This window comes from Danio rerio, chromosome 9 (assembly GCF_049306965.1).
Source record: "Danio rerio strain Tuebingen ecotype United States chromosome 9, GRCz12tu, whole genome shotgun sequence".
In the NCBI taxonomy this organism is placed as follows: Eukaryota; Metazoa; Chordata; class Actinopteri; order Cypriniformes; family Danionidae; genus Danio; species Danio rerio.
In genome coordinates, this window is record NC_133184.1 from 20,438,223 (window position 1) to 20,460,864 (window position 22,642).

The 22,642-nt window shown below is 40.9% G+C and overlaps 1 protein-coding gene across 1 annotated transcript in view; it reads left to right on the plus strand.

The window, feature by feature from the left end:
* Nucleotides 1–22,642, plus strand: part of gtf2f2b (general transcription factor IIF, polypeptide 2b) — a 76,204-nt gene that overhangs the window by 5,594 nt on the left and 47,968 nt on the right. Inside the window, 1 exon segment of the mRNA NM_001017832.1 lies at nucleotides 1,250–1,391. Within this exon segment, the coding sequence (NP_001017832.1) occupies nucleotides 1,250–1,391 (142 nt within the window).

Consider the following 22,642-nt stretch of genomic DNA (forward strand, 5'->3'; position numbering starts at 1 on the left):
AGCACAACTTAATTGTTATGTTTAATCCACTTAAACTAATCCACTAAACTACCTGACAAAAGTCTTGTTGTCGATTCCAGTTGTATGAGCAACAAATAATAACTTGATTGCTTGTAAAACATTTGGAAAAGTGGCAGAAGGTAGAATTTTACTATGAATCAACTGCATCCCAATCATCACAAATACTGCAGAAGACCTATTGAAACCCGCATGAACCCAAGACTCTCGTAGAAATCAATCAGGTTTGGTAAAGGAAAAATCATGATTTGGAGTTACATTCAGTATGGGGGCATTTGAAAGATCTGCAGAGTGGATGGCAACATCAACAGCCTGAGGTATCAAGATATTTGTGCTGCCCGTTACATTACAAACCACAGGAGAGGGCAAATTCTTCAGCAGGTTAGCACTCATTCTCATACTTCAGCCTTCACATCAAAGATCCTGATAGCAAAGAAAGTCAAAGTGCTCCAGGATTGGCCAGCCCAATCATCAGACATGAACATTATTGAACATGTCTGGAGTAAGATGGAGGTATTAAAGATAAATCCAAAGAATCTTGATGAACACTGGGAGTCTTGCAAGAATGCTTTCTTTGCCATTTCAGATGACTTTATTAATAAGTTATTGAAGTCATTGCAGAGATGTATGGATGCAGTCTTCCAAGCTCATGGGAGTCATAGACAATATTCATTCTTTTTCCACTGCACCATGAATTTATGTCTAATTAAAGTGAGAACTTACTGCCCAAATAAATAATTAAAAATCAAGGCATAATCATATTTTATTTTGGTAAAATAAGCGTCATCTAGAGGCCTTTGCCTTTCATATAAGCTACTTTTGATACAAAATGATCAACCAGAACTCAAATTATTATTCGTTGTTCCTAAGACTTGGATAGGACATAAGACTTTTGTCAGGTTGCGTGTTTTTAATAATTGAACATTGGCTAATTAATGATGACATCAACATAATTGGGGATTTGAAATGAGACTTCAGGAGGGATTGATACATACTGAGAAAGTCAAAATCTTTTAGTCAGTTTTCTGGTGAATGAAAACAAACAAGACTTTTCTTCCTGAATTCATCTTTGTAAATACATGTGCTGCTGAAAGGAATTGGTTTTCTTTATATCATATATTAAAATGTCACCGTGGATTTGCATAATTATTATGATCTGACTCTGGGTTGGAGAGCTGAGAATGTTTGACGCATCTTTGTTTGTGTAGACTCTGACGGATTGTTTCCTTAGGTGTCTTTCAATCTGAACGAGGAGCTGACAGTTGTTGATTGCTCCGGGGAGAAGATTTCCTCCGTTCGCTCCCCTAGAGAACATCCATTCACCATGCAGACGGTGGGAGGGCAGACCCTCGCTGTCTTTACAGAGAGTTCAGGTGAGTGTAAACAATACTTTCTACAGTGGTAGAAAGAGTACCATTACTTACCTAAAACTGTAGTGTAAGTAGAGTAAAGTATCTATTGAAAATATTACTCCAAGTGCATGTAAAAAATAGTCCTTTTAAAAGTAGTGAGTTGTGAGTGAAAAAGGCTGATGCATTAACATGCAATTTGTGCGTGTGTGAAAACGTAATATTCTGTAGTGCATTTATTATTGTTTAAAGCCATTTCAGTCATCATATGATAGATATCCATCAGCTTCTTATCAGTAAAGTGCAGCCTATAAATAATATCTCGGCCATTGTGTGTTAAGATTTGTGATTTCTGTGTCTTGAGGATGTTCTGTTTGATGCCATTTGATCGAACGGGAATCACAGGACTGATTATTCTACATTAGCCAATCACCATAGACAAAAATAAAGTAGTGACTAGAAGGGAAAATAGTGGAGTAAAAGTACAGATACAGCTCTAAAAAAAGGAATCATGGTACCAATCAGCATTAAAGGGATAGTGTATAGTATCTTAGTTCATAGTAGTCTGAAAATTCTGTCGTGATTTACTCACACTGCTCTTGTCACAAACCTCTTTGATTTTCTTTTTCCTTTTAAACATAAAGATTTTGAAGAACATTGGAATCTGGCAGCCTTAAAGGGCGCCTATGATGAAAATCAACTTTTGTAAGCTGTTTGGACAGAAGTGTGTGTAGGCATAGTGTGTCCACAGTCATATTGGAGTGATATAACCCATCAAGCCGTGTATTAACATGTCATTGTAGTAACGCGTATAATCATATCAAAAAATAAATCAGGTTTATTTTGTACATTAACATAACGTATGTCCAAACAGCAGTGTGTCTTAACATGTATCCTGTCACATTTGCCTTGCAAAAACAGTGCAAAGCTAAATTTGTGTTTTGCGCATGTGCACTTTATATCGACATTGTTTGTGACTCGTCGTTGCAAAAAGACTTGAATTATGTTCACAAAAATTACATTAGTTGGGAAAGTTCTTACTGTAGTAAGGGAGGTCTGCTTCATCATTGTCTGTCACTGTGATGTTTATCTAAATAAAGGCTATGGCTCTGACACGCACGTTGGAATGGTGGGCAGGGAGAACGAGAACATTAAAGGCACAGGCAACAAAAACAGGTACAATGTCCTAACAGCTCAAATTTCCCAGATATATAAAGATATAATACATAATATGAGGAGTATTTTGAGCTGAAAATTTACAGACACATTCTGGATACACAAAAAACAAAAATCTTGAAAAATGGGTAAAATATGTGCCCTTTAAGAGCTTCACAGTATTTTGTCTTACACACTCCGAAGTAAAGGTACAAAATCTGACAACAAATTTTTTTGTTCCTTACAGGTGCTTAAAGGTATATTAATATCTAAAAAGTACTTCAAGAGTTCACACTTAGCTGTTGATTTACAAAGCTTATTTGGCATGCTGTCCCGGGAGAGAGCCCCGAGCTCAAGGGCTCCTCGAGCCCGGGGCTTCCTCCCGTTGGCAGAGCAAGAAGGGAGCCCGAGCTCGGTGGATCTCAGAACTCCCCTGCCGCTGTAGCTAAGGGAACGTAAGGAATTAGACAAGCTTGATTGTTATGTATGTTGAATGTCTTTGGATGGTGGGAGGAAACCGGAGAACCCGGGGAAAACCCACGCGGACACGGGAAGGACATACAAACTCCCCACAGAAACACTCACCGGTCCTATAGAACTAGGACCGGCAGTATTCTTGCTGTGTGGTTCACAGTGCTAACCACTGGACCGCCGTGCCGCCCAATCGTAGGTAAAGGAGGAGAATAGGGGAGGAGGGGGGTTTCTTCCAAACGAAGATAAAGTGAACTGAAAACTGAGGCTATTTATGGTGCCTTAGGGCTCATATGATTGGAAGATTAGTGATTAGCAAATACGAGACTGGACGTGATAAATCATAAGCACGTGATCCTCTCGAAATTAGTGCATGAATAAACTTTACTAATGCGTGCCTCTGAGTACTTTATAGATACAAAAGTGAACCTGAAACGTACCAAAGTGAATCTTAAAGGTACAACATGTTCCTCTGTATGTTATAAATGTTTACTTTTTAAAAAGGTATCGCCCCAGTGACCGATTTTGTACCTTTAGTTTTGAGTGTGCAGTATGGAAGTTAATGGTTACTGATTTCCAACATTCTTCAGAATATCTTCTTTTGTGTACAACAGAATAAAGAAACTCAGTGAGTAGTGAGTAAATTTTATGAGTTTTATGAAATATTAACATATAATTAAAAGTTGTAGCCAATTTCTCATTTATACAAAGTAAGCAAGCAATAGTTAATAGAAATAAATGCTATTTGGCTATTTTGAAATGTATCACTGTTAGCCAATAACTGTGCCTGCTTGGCTGGTTAACTGAAGAAATCATTCCATTTAGTGACGGTTCCAAAATGAAAAGCCAGCCTTGCAGATTGGCCGTTTTAAAATATTTGTTATATTTGTTTTTGGTGTAAAACACATTTTTTTTCTATAATAATGCAGTTTGCATAATTAAGTTTGTTTTGTATGGGTCAAAGACAAAAAGTGGGTTTCAACTCTCAACTCTCAAAGAATAAAAGGTGTATCAGCATCAAGTTTAATTATTATTCTTACTATTTATTATTATTTTTTATTTAGCTACTTTTTGTGTAGAATGAGTCCTCTATATATTTATATTTTATTCCTGAGTGTAGGATCATGTCCATCATACATTTCCCTCGTGATTTGCAGATGCCAGCCACTAAAATGTTATTTACCCATTTTCATAAAAGCATAGTTCACCTAAAAATGAAAATTTCCTCACTAGAGATTTAAAAAAAGCAAGACCTGTAACCATTGACATCCATAATAGGAAAAACAAATACTATAGAAGTCAATAGTTACAGGTTTCTAGCTTTCTTTAAAATATCTTATTTTGTGTTCAACAGAATAAAGAAACTTTTAAAGGTTTGGAACACACAAAGAGTGAGTAAAAATGACAGAATTTTCACAATCTGGGTGAGCTATGCCTGTAAGGTGTAGGCTAAGTTCCATATTTGAGTTTTTTTAACTGAAAGTAACTTGCAGTGAGATATCTTCAAATACATCAGTGCCATTGTTTGGTCTCTAAATGCACAGCAGTAATTGTTCTAAGGTATTTGTTTTTATAATAGCAGCTTTAATGGCCTAATTTGTCTAAGATTCTAATCCTGGATTAAATCCTGTTCATGAGATCACAAGAGGGTGGAGCTATACATGCCTACTGGATGTGTCAGCATAGCGGCAGTTCAAAACTTTAATTGGCTGGATGGCTGCTTCTCACTTAAGGCTCTCTATGCCAATGAGGAAGAGATTGTCACTAATGGGCGGGTGTTTCCCCCTCTGATGACTTGTACAAAGATACAATGTCAATCAAAGTGTTTCTGCAAGCTTGTTTTTCTGAAGTGCAATTTATAAAACATAAAATTAATACATTTTTACTCTTATAAGGCTGGCTATTTTCACACACTGTTGACGCATAACTGTGTTTAAAGGTTCACGAAACACCAAAACACTTTTTTTTAAAAATGTTGACAGTCATATATGTGTCCCACATTGGTAAAACACTATTAGGACACATATATTTAGCTAACAAGTTAAATTGGTTGTTTTTGCATGTTTGGAATAAATTTGTTCTTCTGGTTTAAAAAGAAATTTGAACACAAAGTCACAGCAATGAGATCCTCATGTAAATTCCAGCATGAAGACTGGATGTCTTTACTGGCAGGTGTCAACTCAAGTGACGTCATTGAGTTTTTAGCACATCTGATCATTAATTAATGTGAAAAACTTTTTCGAACCAATCAGAACGCTCTATTGTGAATGAGATGCAACTTCATTAATATGCATGATATAGCTATAAAGACTGTTTTTACCTGTTACAATGTTCAGGTGGCAGGGAGACACCACGTTGTGTTGCCAACCGTAATTAAAAGTGGAAGTAGAAGAATTGTTCAGAAACATTGGTCGTCAGTGTTAAATGTGCCACAACAATGGTTTTGTTTCCAGTTCCCCGCTATGAGAGCGCAGCTTGTGTGTGGATTACAGTGGTCTGCTAACATGCAACAAAAATGTTTGTGAGAAACATTTTTACCCGAGAGCTTTTCACATCTGGAAATGGTGAAGTCCGGATTTGCACGCTTATCTTCTTTTAAAAAAGACACAGTTCCAGTTGATGTTGAAAGTCTTGTCTCTACAGATTTGGTGATCAAAGTTCTTTGTTTATGTTTATTCAGATGGTAAAGTTAGTTAGTAGGGGTGTGAACCTACACTGGTCTCAAGGTTCGGTTTGGTTACGATTATCTTTCCATTGATTCGGTTCAGTTCGATATCTCAGTGCATCACATTGACAATGCTTTCCATACATAACTAGATTTTTTCTTCACAACACAATAATGAGAGCTCCCTCATCCTCCAGAGGCAGCAATGGCCCGTATCCAGTGAAGAAAGGTACCAAAAATGTCAACATAACATACTGTTTTTCCGTGGCTCAATTGGAATATTATCAAGCTACGAGAGTACATTTGTGATAAATAAATAAAAAATAACTCAAACTAAACTTTAACTAAAAAAATTACTCAACTTGCATCAGTCAAACTGACTAAAATATTAAGTTAAACTTTGAATAACTTTAAATTTAGTTGAAACCTGATTAACATACTAAATAAGTTAAAGCAACATAAAAATATTTGTTGTCTTGACTTTTTGTCATTACATTTTTTTTTAAAGTGCAGTTTCTGATGTATACCACAGATGAGTTCCTCTGTTTAAAAGAAAGCACATGTGCATCTGCATTTGTATTTCAGCAGTGCGACCAAAGGTGGAAAGTATAAAGAGCACAGCTGTTTTTTTTTTTTTTTATTTATTTAAATATTGGAAATTGTAATCATTTACTTCCATAGTATTTTTTTTTTCCTTCTATGGAAAGTCTATGGTCACTTTCTTCAAATATTCTACAAAATACCTTCGTTTGTCTTCAACAGAAATGAGAAACTGGTTGAGGTTTGGAACCATTTGATGAGTAATTTACTGTAATTTTTAGGTGAATGATCTCTTTTAACAGATAAGATACAGTTGTTGCCAATTTGTCATTCATACACAGTACACCAGTAATTAAACTAGTCAAAGTAATTATATGATATTTGGCTATTTTGAAAATGTATCACTGCTAGCCAATAACTGTGCCTGCTTGGCTGGTTAACTGAAGAAATCATTCCATCTAGTGGCAGTTCCAAAATGTAAAGCCAGCCTTGCAGATTGGAAAATATTTGTTTTATTTTTTAATTTGTGTGTGAAACACATTTTTTACAGCACATTTTCTTACATAATTATACAGCATTTTTTTTTAACTTATTTTTGCCATAATTAAGTTTGTCGTGAATGGGTCAAAAACAAAAGGGTGTTTGAAAGGGCACCTATGATGAAAATCAACTTTTGTAAACCGTGTGGGTATAATGTGTCCACTGTCATATTGGAGTGATAGAAACACAAGTCTCTTTTTTTATACTTTAAAATAAGATCCATAACCCATTAATTTTCAGGCCCACCGCAATGTCACGTAGGAGTGCTGTTTTTCCACCACACAAATTGATTAACAGGTGCTATGTCTCCAAAATAACATGTATAGATATGTCCACAGAACATTTAGTTTGTAAAGAAACTGGGATTAAAATATGTGTTCCAACTCTCTGGGATTTTATGTTTCATAAGTTTAAAGCATTTTTAAAACAGGACATGTTTGTAATAAAAAGAAAAAAATCGATATGTAATTCTTAAATGCTACAATTGCCATGGCCGCATGGTGTCAGTAAACAAGCGTGTGTGTGTGCCGCAAATGGCATTTGTGTGAGACTCATCATTTCAGAAAGGCTTGAATATACTCCATCACAGATATATCAAATAAACTGACTTGGTATTTTTGACTAGTGACCTGTATTTTGAGTTCTCTCTATCACTCTGCTGTTTATCTGATGTATGGCATGATAAGCAGACACACACGTGCAAACGGTGGGTGGGGAGAAGCAGCTCATTTGCACGTACACTCGGAAACCAAAATGGGCAGATTCTTGGGTCTATAATTGATTATCTGATGGGTATTTTGAGCTCAAACTTTACAGACACATTCTGGAGATACCAAAGGCGTATCTTACATCTTGTAAAAAAGATAAAATATTTTCATTCATCATTCATTTATCTTCTGTCGCTTTTCCGGGGCCGGGTCGCAGGGGCAGCAGTCTTAGGAGAGAACCCCAGACTTCTCTCTCCCCAGACATTTCCTCCAGCTCCTCCGGGGGGATCCTGAGGCATTTCCAGGCCAGCCGAGAGAAATAGTCCCTCCAGCGTGTCCTGGGTCTTCCCCGAGGCCTCCTCCCAATGGGACATGCCTGGAACACCTCCCTAGGTAGGCATCCAGGAGGCATCCGAAACAGATGCCCGAGCCATCTCAGCTGAAGTCTCTCGATGTGGAGGAGCAGCGACTCTACTCCGAGCTCCTCCCGGGTGTCAGAGCTCCTCACCCTATCCATAAGAGTGCGCCCTGCCACCCTTTGAAGGAAACTCATTTCGGCCACTTGTATCAGAGATCTTGTCCTCTCAGTAATGGCCCAAAGCTCATGACCATAGGTGAGAGTAGGAACGTAGATTGACCGGTAAATCGAGAGCTTTGCCTTTCAGCTCAGCTCCTTATTCACCACAACGGACTGGTACATCCGCCGCAGTACTACTGCCACTGCACCAATCCGCCTGTCAATCTCACGTTCCATCCTTCCCTCACTCATGAACAAAACCCAGAGATACCTAAACTCCTCCACCTGGGGTAAGGACTTTCCTCCAACCTGGAAATGGCAAACCACCTTTTTTTCCAGTGGGGCACCATGGCCTCGGACTTGGAGGTGCTGATTCTCATCCCAGCCGCGTCACGCTTGGCACCAAACCGCCCCAGTGAATGCTGAAGGTCCATGTTCGATGAAGCCAACAGAACAACATCGTCTGCGAATAACAGAGATAAAATCCTGTGGTCCCCGAAAAGGACCCCCTCCAGCCCAAGGCTGCCCCTTGAAATTCTGTCCATAAAAATGATGAATAGAATTGGTGACAAGGGGCAGCCCTGCCAAAGTCAAACATGCACTGGAAACATATCTGACTTATTGCCAGCAATGTGAACCAGACTCCTACTCTGTTCATACAGGGACGAGACGGCCCTCAACAGATCGCCACTGACCCCATACTCCCCGAGCACCCTCAACAGAATGCCACGAGGGACACGATCAAATGCCTTCTCCAAGTCCACAAAACACATGTGGACTGGTTGAGCATACTCCCATGAACACTTGAGCACCCTGGTGAGGGTATAGAGCTGGTCCAGTGTACCACGGCCTGGACGAAAACCGCATTGTTCCTCCTGGATCCTAGGTTCAACCATTGGCCAGATCCTCCTCTCCAGTACGCTGGCATAGACTTTCCCCGCGAGGCTTAGGAGTGTGATTTCCCCCATTATAGTTGGAGCACACCCTCCGGTCCCCCTTCTTTAAAATGGGAACCACCACCCCAGTTGCTCAGTCCAGAGGTACTGTCCCCGACCTCCATGCGATGTTGTACAGACGTGTCGGCCACGACAGCCCCACACCATCCAGAGACCTAAGATACACTGGGTGAATCTCATCCACCCCCACTGCTTTGTCACTGCGGAGCTTAGAGATAAAATAGGTGCCCTTTAAAGATTTAAAACATAAAGGAATATATGGCATTTATTTGAATTATTATTTAAAATGTTGATTAAAGGTTTTGTTTTATGTGTGCGCAAAAATATTGTATAACTCCATAAATTCAGATTAAGATTATTTTATTTAAAATAGATACTTTTTTTCTCCATTTTTGAACAACCATTGCTGTCTATTTGTCTTAGATTTTTTTTTTTATTAATTACATTTTTTAATTTAGATTTTTAGATTTAATCTAAAATGGCATATGCTGTGTTCTGAAGTTGAAGGAAAGTATAAAGGGTGTGGAATGACATTAGGGTGAGTAATAACAATTTAAATTATTGTGTGAACTAACATGAAGCCCAAAAGGGTTACTAAAGCCTGCTCTGTTACAGCAAATAGAAGTTAGTAGTTGAGATCTAAACAGTTGGATTACAAAAATCACTTTAAATGTAATATTTTGTTAATATTACATGATTGTTGATAATTTGGTGGCACTGTGGCTCAGTGGTTAGCACTGTGACCTCACAGCAAGAAGGTTTCTGCTTAGAGTCCAGGCTGGGCCTGTTGGCATTTCTATGTGTAGCTTGCATGCTCTCCCCATGTTTGTACAGTCCACAGACATGCATATGTGAATTAGATGGACTAAACTGGCAGTAGTGAATGTGAGAGTGTATGGGTGTTTCCTAGTACTGGGTTGTGACTGGAAGGGCATCCACTGTGTAAAACACTCACTGGCTACTTTATTGGGTGCACCTTACGAGTTGAACTAATTTTGCCCTCATAACTGCCTTATTGCTTTGTGGCATAGATTCAACAAGGTACTGGAAATATTCCTCAGAGATTTTGGTTTATATTGACATGATAGCATCATGCAGTTTCTGCAGATTCGTCACTGCACATTGATGATGTGAACCTCTCGTTTCACCACTTCGCAAAGGTGCTCTGGTGGATAGAGGTCTGGTGACTGTGGAGGTCATTTGAGTACAGTAATCTCATTGTCTTGTTTAAAAAACCAGTCTGAGATGATTCGTGTTTTATGGCAAGGTGTGTCATCCTGCTGAAGGTAGCCATCAGAATACCTCTGTTGTAACAAGTGGTTGAGTTACTGTTGCCTTTCTATCATCTAGAACCATTCTGGCCAATCTCCTCTGACCTCTGGCAACAACAAGGCATTTGCACCCAGAGAACTGTCGCTGGATATTTTTCTCTTTTTCTGACCATTATCTGTAAACCCTACAGATGACCCTAGTTTCTGAAATACTCAGAACAACCCGTTTAGCACCAACAACCATTCCACGTTCAAAGTCACTTAAATCACCTTTCTTCACCATTCTGATGCTCAGTCTGAACTGCAGCAGATCATCTTGACCATGTCTACATGCCTAATGCATTGAGTTGCTGCCATGTGATTGGCTGATTAGAAACTTTGCATGAACGAGCAGTTGGACAGGTGTACCTAAAAAAGTGGCCAGTGATTGTATGCTGGAATAGTTGGTGGTACATTTCACTGTGGCGACCCCTTATAAATAAAGAATGAAGGCAAAGGAAAATGAATAAATAAATGTTCAAAACTTTTATATACAATAACATTTTAAATGTAAAAAAATCAAACACATTTTTTTTAATTATAAAAAATTAACAAAAACATTGAGCAAATACATAAAACCTGAGGTAAGAGTTCTTAATAAACCACTAAAGTAACTGTTTCCAGCATTAATAATAATGTTTTCAGCATCAAATCAACATATTAGATTGGTTTCTGAAGTATCACTTCACAATTCAGCTTGCTATTACATTGAAAATGGCATTTTAAACTGTAACTGTGTCACAAATGATTGTTTTCTTTTATTTATCGGCCACTCCGTCATGCTGTTGGTGATTTTAATTCATTTTCAACAAAAACAGATTGCTTGTCCCTGAAACCAACGTAGGCTGAAAAACTTGAGGACTTCAAGGACCATTGTCCTACTTTACTTCAGCAAGATGAAAGATAGATCTTTAATAAATGATTGCGCTGAAGATCGCAGCATTACAACGCAGCTGAAAATAATTGCAGCCTTACGGAGAATCGCACAAGGCTAAGTGTGGCATTGCAATCATTGTGTTGTGCGCTTTTGTTCACTTATGAATATATTTTTTTCCTCAGTTGTCTGCTTAGCGCGCACAAGCCCCAGGTATTGATTAAGCGGTTGCTTAGCAACAGGTTGGCCACAGAAGTTGGCCATGAATAGAGGCTCTACTTGTACAGTTAAAAGCTTTTTCTGGGGGTGGAAGGGTAACAGTGTCTTTTTCTCAGTAAGTTATGAATTGAAATGGTTCAGGGTATGAAAAGCTCTCTATTGGCTAATGAATAGCACAAACGCTTCTCTTTGGTATTGGTTCTTTTTCGGTAGCGAAGAGGGCTGTTTGAGGGATGGAGGTCATGCTTCATTGTGTAATCAGGGAGCAGCAAGTTTTTGTGTTTTCTGTCATGGAGGCCAAAACAAAACCTCCGCATGTGGGGATGTGCACGTTGAGTAATTGCTTTATCTGTTTGTCTTAATGAACTTTATGACCTATGATGTTCATGCCGGACACATCTGTCCTTGGCTCTAAGATCGAAGATGCTCATAACCTTGTGTTCTGCTCAGAAATTGGCTTAAAGCACTTGTTAAATGTCTATTTATATCCAACCTCTCATTTTTTCTTTGCAGAGAATGGTCCATGTTCTTTTGTTCTCTGTATTAACAAATCTTTAAAATTTACGGTAAAAAAACTGGCAGAATTTTACTGTTTTACACTTTACACTGTTTTACACGTTGTTTAAAAAAGAAGAACCTAAGAGTAAACCTTAAAGTAACTACAGTATTTCATTCATTTATAGTGTTATACATTAATGGTTGTGCCCAACTGAGCCTGGTTTCTCTCGGGGTTATTTTTTTTCCCACTTTCCTTGATTGGTAAAGTTTGTTCCTCGCCACTGTCAGCACTGGCTTGCTTCGTTTTGGGACTTGTGGAGCTGCACATCGATGGATTTTTTTCTTCAGTGTTTGGACTTTCAGCCGTGAAAATTAAACCACACTGAACTGAACTGTACTAAACTGAACTTCAACTCTGAAAACTGGGAGAAGGTTCTGGATGCAGACCTGGTGCAGTGCAATCTGAGCTGCATCCAATGCTTCTTAAAGCGCTCACCTGACCCCACCCCGACCCTACCCGTCACAATCATGTCACTCAATTGAGTGCGTTGTGTCTGACATTGCATCGCTGATTGATGCAATCTCAGCTTGCATCATAAAGGCTGCATCCAGATACTCTGAAAACTGGACTGACACAGTTTCAATTTACTATTATCGTCTGTCAAGCAGATTTGACATAATCTACATTGTAAAAGTGCTATAAAAATGAATGTTTTAAAGTACTAACATCTACTTGTCATACTTTTGTTACATCCACAAAAACAACTATAAGCATGTGGAGATGAGATAGTCAGGATGAACCAATGCTCATTGCAGAAAATTTTCCCTCAAGCAAAACAAACAAATAAAAAGATACAAATATATAGAAAGCATTCAGTGTCATCAATACAACTAAGGCTACAGTTACACTGCATGGTTAAAGTGACTTAATTCTGATTTCTTTCTCCCATTTGGCACAGATCGGATAGGACCCATGTACGCGTAAGCAAGAAAAAATCACATGGATTCCGATTTACTCAAATCAGATTTAGGCCTTGTTCATATGTGGAAATGTATTCAATATGAATCACATGTGTGCCATTGTGTCTGCAGTGTAAGCAGGTAGATTGGATTTTAACATGACAATGCGAGCCGCGCATCATTAAAAACCATAGCGAATGACGTCAACTCTGACGTTTTCATTTCAGAACAGACTTCAGCAGAGTCTAAAACCTTAAAGAGCACATAGTTTATCCATTTTTCATGATTTAATTAGGGACCGAGCACCGAAACGGTGCGTAGGCCCTATTGGAATTGCTCTGTTTATTAGGGACCGAGCACCGAACGGTGCAAGGCCCTATTGGAATTGCTCCGTTTCTTATTATTCTTCTTCTTCCGCGGAATGAATCGCGGTTTTGAGGGGCTAAACATGCCCGAAAACTCACGAAACTTCGCACACGCCTCAGAAGTGGCGAAAATTTACGTTTGTTATGGGTCTCGGAAAGGGGTGTGGCAAAATGACTCGACAGCGCCACCTAGAAAAATTAAACGGACGAGCCCCCGATCCACGAATCACGCACATGCACGAAAATTGGCACACACCTCAAACATGCCAAAACATACGAAAAAGTCTCTTGGAGCCATATCTCAAACCCAACAGGAAGTCTGATATTTTTGACTTCCTGCGGCGAAAAAGGGGTGTTTTTGCCATTTCCAGGCGTTGTATTTTAACGAACTCCTCCTAGAGATTTTATCCGATCGACACCAAAATTGGGTTTTGTCATCTAAAGGCCTTGGCGATGTTAAATTGCGAAGCTTTAGAGTTTTCATCGATGGCCGTGTCCGTGGCGGCCTCGCAAACTTTGACGATTCGCCACGAAACAGGAAGTCGTTATAACTCAGGCATGCATTATCCGATCTGCCTCAAAATTCACACATTTGATAAGAGTCCTGACCTGAACACGTTTATATGCTGATATCCAGATACAGTTATAGCGCCACCTGCTGGCCACAGGAAATGACAGGATTTACAGTGTAACAAACTCCTCCCACAAATTTTATCGTATCAGCACCAAATTTGGGTGGTATCATCTGAAAGCTCTAGCGATGATATATTGTGAAGATCTAGAGTTTTCGCAGAGGGGCGTGTCCGTGGCGGCATGACAAACCTCAACGCTTCGCCATGGAACAGGAAGTCCTTATAACTCAACCACACAATGTCAGCTCTGCCTGAAACTTCACAAGGTTGATAAAAGTCCTCCCCTGAACACATCTTCATAACAATATTGAAGTGGGCGTGGCTAAATGACTCGACAGCGCCACCTACCAAACTTAATCGGACGAGCCCCCGATATACGAATCGCGCACATACACGAAAATTGGCACACACCTCAAACACGCCAAAACATACGAAAAAGTCTCTTGGAGCCATATCTCAAACCCAACAGGAAGTCGGTTATTTTTAACTTCCTGTGGCGAAAAAGTGGCATTTTTGCCATTTCCAGGCGTTGTATTTTATCGAACTCCTCCTAGGGATTTTATCTGATCAACACCAAAATTGGGTTTTGTCATCTAAAGGCCTTGGCGATGTTAAATTGCGAAGCTTTAGAGTTTTCATCGATGGGCGTGTCCGTGGCGGCCTTGCAAACTTTGACGATTCGCCACAAAACAGGAAGTCATTATAACTCAGGCATGCAATATCAGATCTGCCTCAAAATTCACACATTTGATAAGAGTCCTGACCTGAATACGTTTATATGCTGATATCCAGATAGAGTTATAGTGCCACCTGCTGGCCACAGGAAATGACATGTATTACATTGTAATATACTCCTTCCGCAAACTTTATTATATCAGCACCAAATTTGAGTGATGTTATTTGAAAACTCTAGCGATGATATATTGTAAAGATTTAGAGATTTTGCAGAGGGGCTTGTCCGTGGCGTCATGACAAACCTCAACGCTTCGCCATGGAACAGGAAATGCTTATAACTCAACCACACAAAGTCCGATCTGCCTGAAACTTCACAAGGTTGATCATATTCCTCTCCTGAACACATCCACATAACAATATTGAGTCTGTCACAGCGCCACCTGCTGGCAGAAGGTAGTTTGGCTTATAACTCAGCCACACGATCTCTGATCTGCCTGAAACTTCACATGGTTGATTAAATTCTCTCCTAAAGACATCTACATTGCAATATCGAGTCACAGTCATAGCGCCACCTGCTGGCAGAAGATAGTTTGGCTTATAACTCAGCCACACAAAGTCTGACCAGCCTGAAAATTTACATGGTTGATTAAAATCCTCTCCTGAAGACATCTACATGCCAATATCGAGTCACAGTCATAGCGCCACCTGCTGACAAGAGGAAAATTGGCATAAATGTGTGATTTTTCTCAGGTTCTTTATATAAATCGGCTTAAATTAATATTGTTCCCTGCTCTCTGTCATCCTGAGGTCACCGGGAGGCGGTGAGCCCGGGTGCGAGGTCCCTATCATCGCTGCTTGCAGCTTTAATTATTATTAGGGACCGAGCACCGAAACGGTGCGTAGGCCCTATTGGAATTGCTCCGTTTATTAGGGACCGAGCACCGAACGGTGCAAGGCCCTATTGGAATTGCTCCGTTTATTAGGGACCGAGCACCGAACGGTGCAAGGCCCTATTGGAATTGCTCCGTTTATTATTATTATTATTATTATTATTATTCTTTTCCGGAATGAATCGCGATTTTGAGGGGCTAAACATGCCCGAAAACTCACGGAACTTTGCACACGCCTCAGAAGTGGCGAAAATTTACGTTTATTATGGGTCTCGGAAGTGGGCGTGGCAAAATGACTCGACAGCGCCACCTAGAAAAATTAAACGGACGAGCCCCCGATCTACGAATCACGCACATGCACGAAAATTGGCACACACCTCAAACACACCAAAACATACGAAAAAGTCTCTTGGAGCCATATCTCAAACCCAACAGGAAGTCGGATATTTTTTACTTCCCGCGGCAAAAAAGTGGCGTTTTTTCCATTTCCAGGCGTTGTATTTTAACGAACTCCTCCTAGGGATTTTATCCGATCGACACCAAAATTGGGTTTTGTCATCTTAAAGCCTTGGCGATGTTAAATTGCGAAGCTTTAGAGTTTTCGTCGATGGGCGTGTCGGTGGCGGCCTCGCAAAGTTTGACGATTCGCCACAAAACAGGAAGTCGTTATAACTCAGACATGCATTATCCGATCTGCCTCAAAATTCACACGTTTAATAACAGTCCTGACCTGAACACGTTTACATGCCAATATCCAGATACAGTTACAGCGCCACCTGCTGGCCACAGGAAATGACATGTTTTACAAAGTAACAAACTCCTCCCACAAATTTTATAGTATCAGCACCAAAATTGGGTAGTGTTATCTAAAAGCTCTAGTGATGATATATTGTGAAGATCTAGAGTTTTCGGAGAGGGGCGTGTCCATGGCGGCATGACAAACCTCAATGTTTCGCCATTGACCTGGAAGGCTTCATAACTCAACCCCACAATGTCTGATCAGCCTGAAACTTCACATGGTTGGTAAAAGTCTTCTCCTGAACACATCCACATAACAATATTGAAGTGGGCGTGGCAAATCAACTCGACAGCGCCACCTAAAAAAATTAATTGAATGAGCCCCTGATATACGAATCACGCACATGCACGAAAATTGGCACACACCTCAAACATGCCAAAACATACGAAAAAGTCTCTTGGTGCCATATCTCAAACTCAACAGGAAGTCGGATATTTTTAACTTCCTGCTGAAAAAAAGTGGCGTTTTTGCCATTTCCAGACGTTGTATTTTAACGAACTCCTCCTAGGGATTTTATCCGATCAACACCAAAATTTGGTTTTGTCATCTAAAGGCCTTGGCGATGTTAAATTGCGAAGCTTTAGAGTTTTCGCAGAGGGGTGTGTCAGTGGTGGCATGACAAACCTCAACGCTTCGCCATTGACCAGGAAGTCCTTATAACTCAACCACACAATGTCCGATCTGCCTGAAACTTCACATGGTTGATAAAAGTCCTCTTCTGAACACATCTACATAACAATATTGAGTCAGTCATAGCGCCACCTGCTGGCAACCAGAAGTTTGGCTGATAACTCAGCCACACAATGTTTGACCTGCCTGAAAATTCACATGGTTGAATAAAATCCTCTCCTGAAGACATCTACAAGCCAATATCAAGTCACAGTCATAGCGCCACCTGCTGACAATAGGAAGTTACTTATAACTCAGGCAAGCAATGTTCGATCTGCCTGAAAAATTACATGGTTGATAAAATTTATCTCCTAAAGACATCTACATGCCAATATTGACACACAGTCCAAGCGCAACCTGCTGACAGGAGGAAGTTTGGCTAAAATCTGTGATTTTCTCAGGTTTTTTAAATATATATTGGCTTAAATTAATATTGTTCGCTGTTCTCTGTCATCCTGAGAACACCGGGCGGCGGTGAGCCCGGGTGCGAGGTCCCTATCATCGCTGCTTGCAGCTTTAATTATTATTATTATTCTTCTCTCCAATGAATCGCGTTTTTGAGGGGCTAAACATGCCCGAAAACTCACGCAACTTTGCACACGCCTCAGAAGTGGCGAAAATTTACGTTTTTTATGTGCTTCGGAAGTGGGCGTGGCAAAATGACTCGACAGCGCCACCTAGAAAAATTAAACGGACGAGCCCCCGATCCACGAATCACGCACATGCACGAAAATTGGCACACACCTCAAACATGCCAAAACATACGAAAAAGTCTCTTGGAGCCATATCTCAAACCCAACAGGAAGTTGGATATTTTTGACTTCCTGCAGCGAAAAAGTGGCGTTTTTGCCATTTCCAGGCGTTGTATTTTAACGAACTCCTCCTAGGGATTTTATCCGATCGACACCAAAATTGGCTTTTGTCATCTAAAGGCCTTGGCGATGTTAAATTGCGAAGCTTTAGAGTTTTCGTCGATGGGCGTGTCCGTGGCGGCCTCGCAAAGTTTGACGATTCGCCACAAAACAGGAAGTCGTTATAACTCAGGCATGCATTATCAGATCTGCCTCAAAATTCACACGTTTGATAAGCGTCCTGACCTGAACACGTTTACATGCCAATATCCAGATACAGTTACAGCGCCACCTGCTGGCCACAGGAAATGACAAGTTTTACAGAGTAACAAACTGCTCCCACAAATTTTATCGCATCAGCACCAAAATTGGGTAGTGTTATCTAAAAGCTCTAGCGATGATATATTGTGAAGATCTAGAGTTTTCGGAGAGGGGCGTGTCCGTGGCGGCATTACAAACCTCAACGTTTCGCCATTGACCAGGAAGGCTTTATAACTCAACCACACAATGTCCGATCTGCCTGAAACTTCACATGGTTGATAAAAGTCCTCTCCTGAACACATCCACATAACAATATTGAAGTGGGCGTGGCAAATAGACTCGACAGCGCCACCTACCAAAATTAATCGGACGAGCCCCTGATATACGTATCACACACATAAACGAAAATTGGCACACACCTCAAACATGCCAAAACATACGAAAAAGTCTCTTGGAGCCATATCTCAAACTCAACAGGAAGTCAGATATTTTTAACTTCCTGCTGTAAAAAAGTGCGTTTTTGCCATTTCCAGGCGTAGTATTTTAACGAACTCCTCCTAGGGATTTTATCCGATAAACACCAAAATTTGGTTTTGTCATCTAAAGGCCTTGACGATGTTAAATTGCGAAGATCTAGAGTTTTCGGTGAGGGGCGTGTCCGTGGCGGCATGACAAACCTCAACGCTTCGCCATTGACCAGGAAGTCCTTATAACTCAACCACACAATGTCCGATCTGCCTGAAACTTCACATTGTTGATGAAAGTCCTCTCCTAAACACATCCACATAACAATATTGAGTCAGTTATAGCGCCACCTGCTGGCAACCGGAAGTTTGGCTTATAACTCAGCCACACAATGTTTGACCTGCCTGAAAATTCACATGGTTTATTAAAATCCGCTCCTGAAGACATCTACAAGCCAATAATGAGTCACAGTCATAGCGCCACCTGCTGGCAATAGGAAGTTACTTATAACTCAGCCAAACAATGTTCGATCCGCCTGAAAAATTACATGGTTGAAAAAATTTATCTCCTGAAGGCATCTACATGCCAATATTGACTCACAGTCTTAGCACAACCTGCTGACAGGAGGAAGTTTGGCATAAATCTGTGATTTTCTCAGGTTTTTTACATATACATTGGCTTAAATTAATATTGTTCGCTGTTCTCTGTCATCCTGAGGCCACCGGTCGGCGGTGAGCCCGGGTGCGAGGTCCCTATCATCGCTGCTTGCAGCTTTAATTAGGGACCGAGCACCGAAACGGTGCGTAGGCCCTATTGGAATTGCTCCGTTTATTATTAGGGACCGAGCACCGAACGGTGCAAGGCCCTATTGGAATTGCTCCGTTTATTATTATTATTCTTTTCCGGAATGAATCGCGATTTTGAGGGCCTTACCATGCCCGAAAACTCACGAAACTTTGCACACACCTCAGAAGTGGCGAAAATTTACGTTTGTTTTGGGTTTTGGAAATGGGCGTGGCAAAATGACTCGACAGCGCCACCTAGAAAAATTAACCGGACAAGCCCCCGATCCACGAATCACGCACATGCAAGAAAATCGACACACACCTCAAACATGCCAAAACATACGAAAAAGTCTCTTGGAGCCATATCTCAAACCCAACAGGAAGTCGGATATTTTTAACTTCCTGCGGCGAAAAAGTGGCGTTTTTGCCATTTCCAGGCGTTGTATTTTAACGAACTCCTCCTAGGGATTTTATCCGATCGACACCAAAATTGGGTTTTGTCATCTAAAGGCCTTGGCGATGTTAAATTGCGAAGATTTAGAGTTTTCGTTGATGGGCGTGTCCATGGCGGCCTCGCAAACTTTGACGATTCGCCACAAAACAGGAAGTCGTTATAACTCAGGCATGCATTATCCGATCTGCCTCAAAATTTGCACGTTTGATAAGAGTCCTGACCTGAACAAGTTTACATGCCGATATCCAGATACAGTTATAGCGCCACCTACTGGCCACAGGAAATGACATGTTTTACACTGTAACAAACTCCTCCTACAAATTTTTTCGTATCAGCACCAAATTTGGGTTGTGTTATCTGAAAGCTCTAGCGATGATATAATGTGAAGATCTAGAGTTTTCGGAGAGGGGCGTGTCTGTGGTGGCATGACAAACCTCAACGCTTCGCCATGGAACAGGAAGTCCTTATAACTCAACCACACAAAGTCCGATCTGCCTGAAACTTCACATAGTTGATAAAAGTCCTCTCCTGAACACATCCCCATAACAATATTGAAGTGGGCGTGGCAAAATGACTCAACAGCGCCACCTATAATAATTAAACGGACGAGCCCCTGATCTACGAATCACACACATGCACGAAAATTGACACACACCTCAAACACGCCAAAACATACAAAAAAGTCTCTTGGAGCCATATCTCAAACCCAACAGGAAGTCGGTTATTTTTAACTTCCTGCGGCAAATAAGTGGCATTTTTGCCATTTCCAGGCGTTGTATCTTAACGAACTCCTCCTAGGGATTTTATCCGATCGACACCAAAATTGGGTTTTGTCATCAAAAGGCCTTGGCGATGTTAAATTGCGAAGCTTTAGAGTTTTTGTCGATGGGCGTGTCTGTGGCGGCCTCGCAAACTTTGATGATTCGCCACAAAACCGGAAGCCATTATATCTCAGGCATGCATTATCCAATCTGCCTCAAAATTCACATGTTTAATAAGAGTCCATACCAGAACACGTTTACATGCCAATATCCAGATACAGTTATAGCGCCACCTGCTGGCCACAGGAAATTACATGATTTACGGAGTAACAAACTCCTCCCACAAATTTTATCGTATCAGCACCAAAACTGGGTGGTGTTATCTGAAAGTTCTAGCGATGATATATTGTAAAGATCTAGAGTTTTCACCGAGGGGCGTGTCTGTGGCGGCATGACAAACCTCAACGCTTCGCCATGGAACAGAAAGTCCTTATATCTCAACCACACAATGTCCGACCTGCCTGAAACTTCACATGGTTGATATAAGTCCTCTCCTGAACACATCTACATAATAATATTGATTCTGTCATAGTGCCACCTGCTGGCAGATAGTAGTTTGGCTTACAAATCAGCCCCACAATGTCTGATCTGCCTGAAACTTTACATGGTTGTTTAAAATCCTCTCCTGAACACATGTACATAATGATATTGAGTCTGTCATAGCGCCACCTGCTGGCAACAGAAAGTTTGGCTTATAACTCAGCCACACAATGTCTGAACTGCTTGAAACTTCACATGTTTGATTAAATTCCTCTCCTGAACACATTTACATGCCAATATTGAGTCTGTCATAGCGCCGCCTGCTGGCAGAAGGTAGTTTGGCTTACAACTCAGCCCCACAATGTCTGATCAGCCTGAAACTTCACATGGTTTAGTAAAATCCTCTCCTGAACACATCTACATGCCAATATTGAGACACAGTCATAGCGCCACCTGCTGACAGGAGAAAGTTAGGCATAAATCTGTGATTTTCTCTGGTTCTTTTTATATATCGGCTTAAGTTATTATTGTTCGCTGTTCTTTGTCATTCGGAGGCCACCGGCGGCAGTGAGCCCGGGTGCGAGGTCCCTATCATCGCTGCTTGCAGCTTTAATTTATTAGGGACCGAGCACCAAAACGGTGCGTAGGCCCTATTGGAATTGCTCTGTTTATTATTATTAGGGACCGAGCACCGAAACGGTGCGTAGGCCCTATTGGAATTGCTCCGTTTTTTATTATTATTATTATTAGGGACCGAGCACCGAAACGGTGCGTAGGCCCTATTGGAATTGCTCTGTTTATTAGGGACCGAGCACCGAAACGGTGCGTAGGCCCTATTGGAATTGCTCCGTTTATTATTATTCTTCTTCTTCTTCTTCCGCGGAATGAATCGCGGTTTTGAGGGGCTAAACATGCCCGAAAACTCACGCAACTTTGCACACGCCTCAGAAGTGGCGAAAATTTACGTTTATTATGGGCTTCGGAAGTGGGCGTGGCAAAATGACTCGACAGCGCCACCTAGAAAAATTAAACGGACGAGCCCCCGATCCACGAATCACGCACATGCACGAAAATTGGCACACACCTCTAACATGCCAAAACATACGAAAAAGCCTCTTGGAGCCATATCTCAAACCCAACAGGAAGTCGGATATTTTTAACTTCCTGCGGCGAAAAAGTGGCGTTTTTGCCATTTCCAGGCGTTGTATTTTAACGAACTCCTCCTAGGGATTTTATCCGGTCGACACCAAAATTGGGTTTTGTCAGCTAAAGGCCTTGGCGATGTTAAATTGCGAAGCTTTAGAGTTTTCATCGATGGGCGTGTCCGTGGCGGCCTCGCAAACTTTGCCGATTCGCCACAAAAGAGGAAGTCGTTATAACTCAGGCATGCATTATCCGATCTGCCTCAAAATTCACACGCTTGATAAGCGTCCTGACCAGAACACGTTTACATGCCAATATCCAGATACGGTTATAGCGCCACCTGCTGGCCACAGGAAATGACATGATTTACGGAGTTACAAACTCCTCCCACAAATTTTATCGTATCAACACCAAAATTGAGTGCTGTTATCTGAAAGCTCTAGCGATGATATATTGTGAAGATCTAGAGTTTTCGCAGAGGGGCGTGTCCGTGGCGGCATGACAAACCTCAACGCTTCGCCATGGAACAAGAAGTCCTTATAACTCAACCACACAATGTGCGAACAGCCTGAA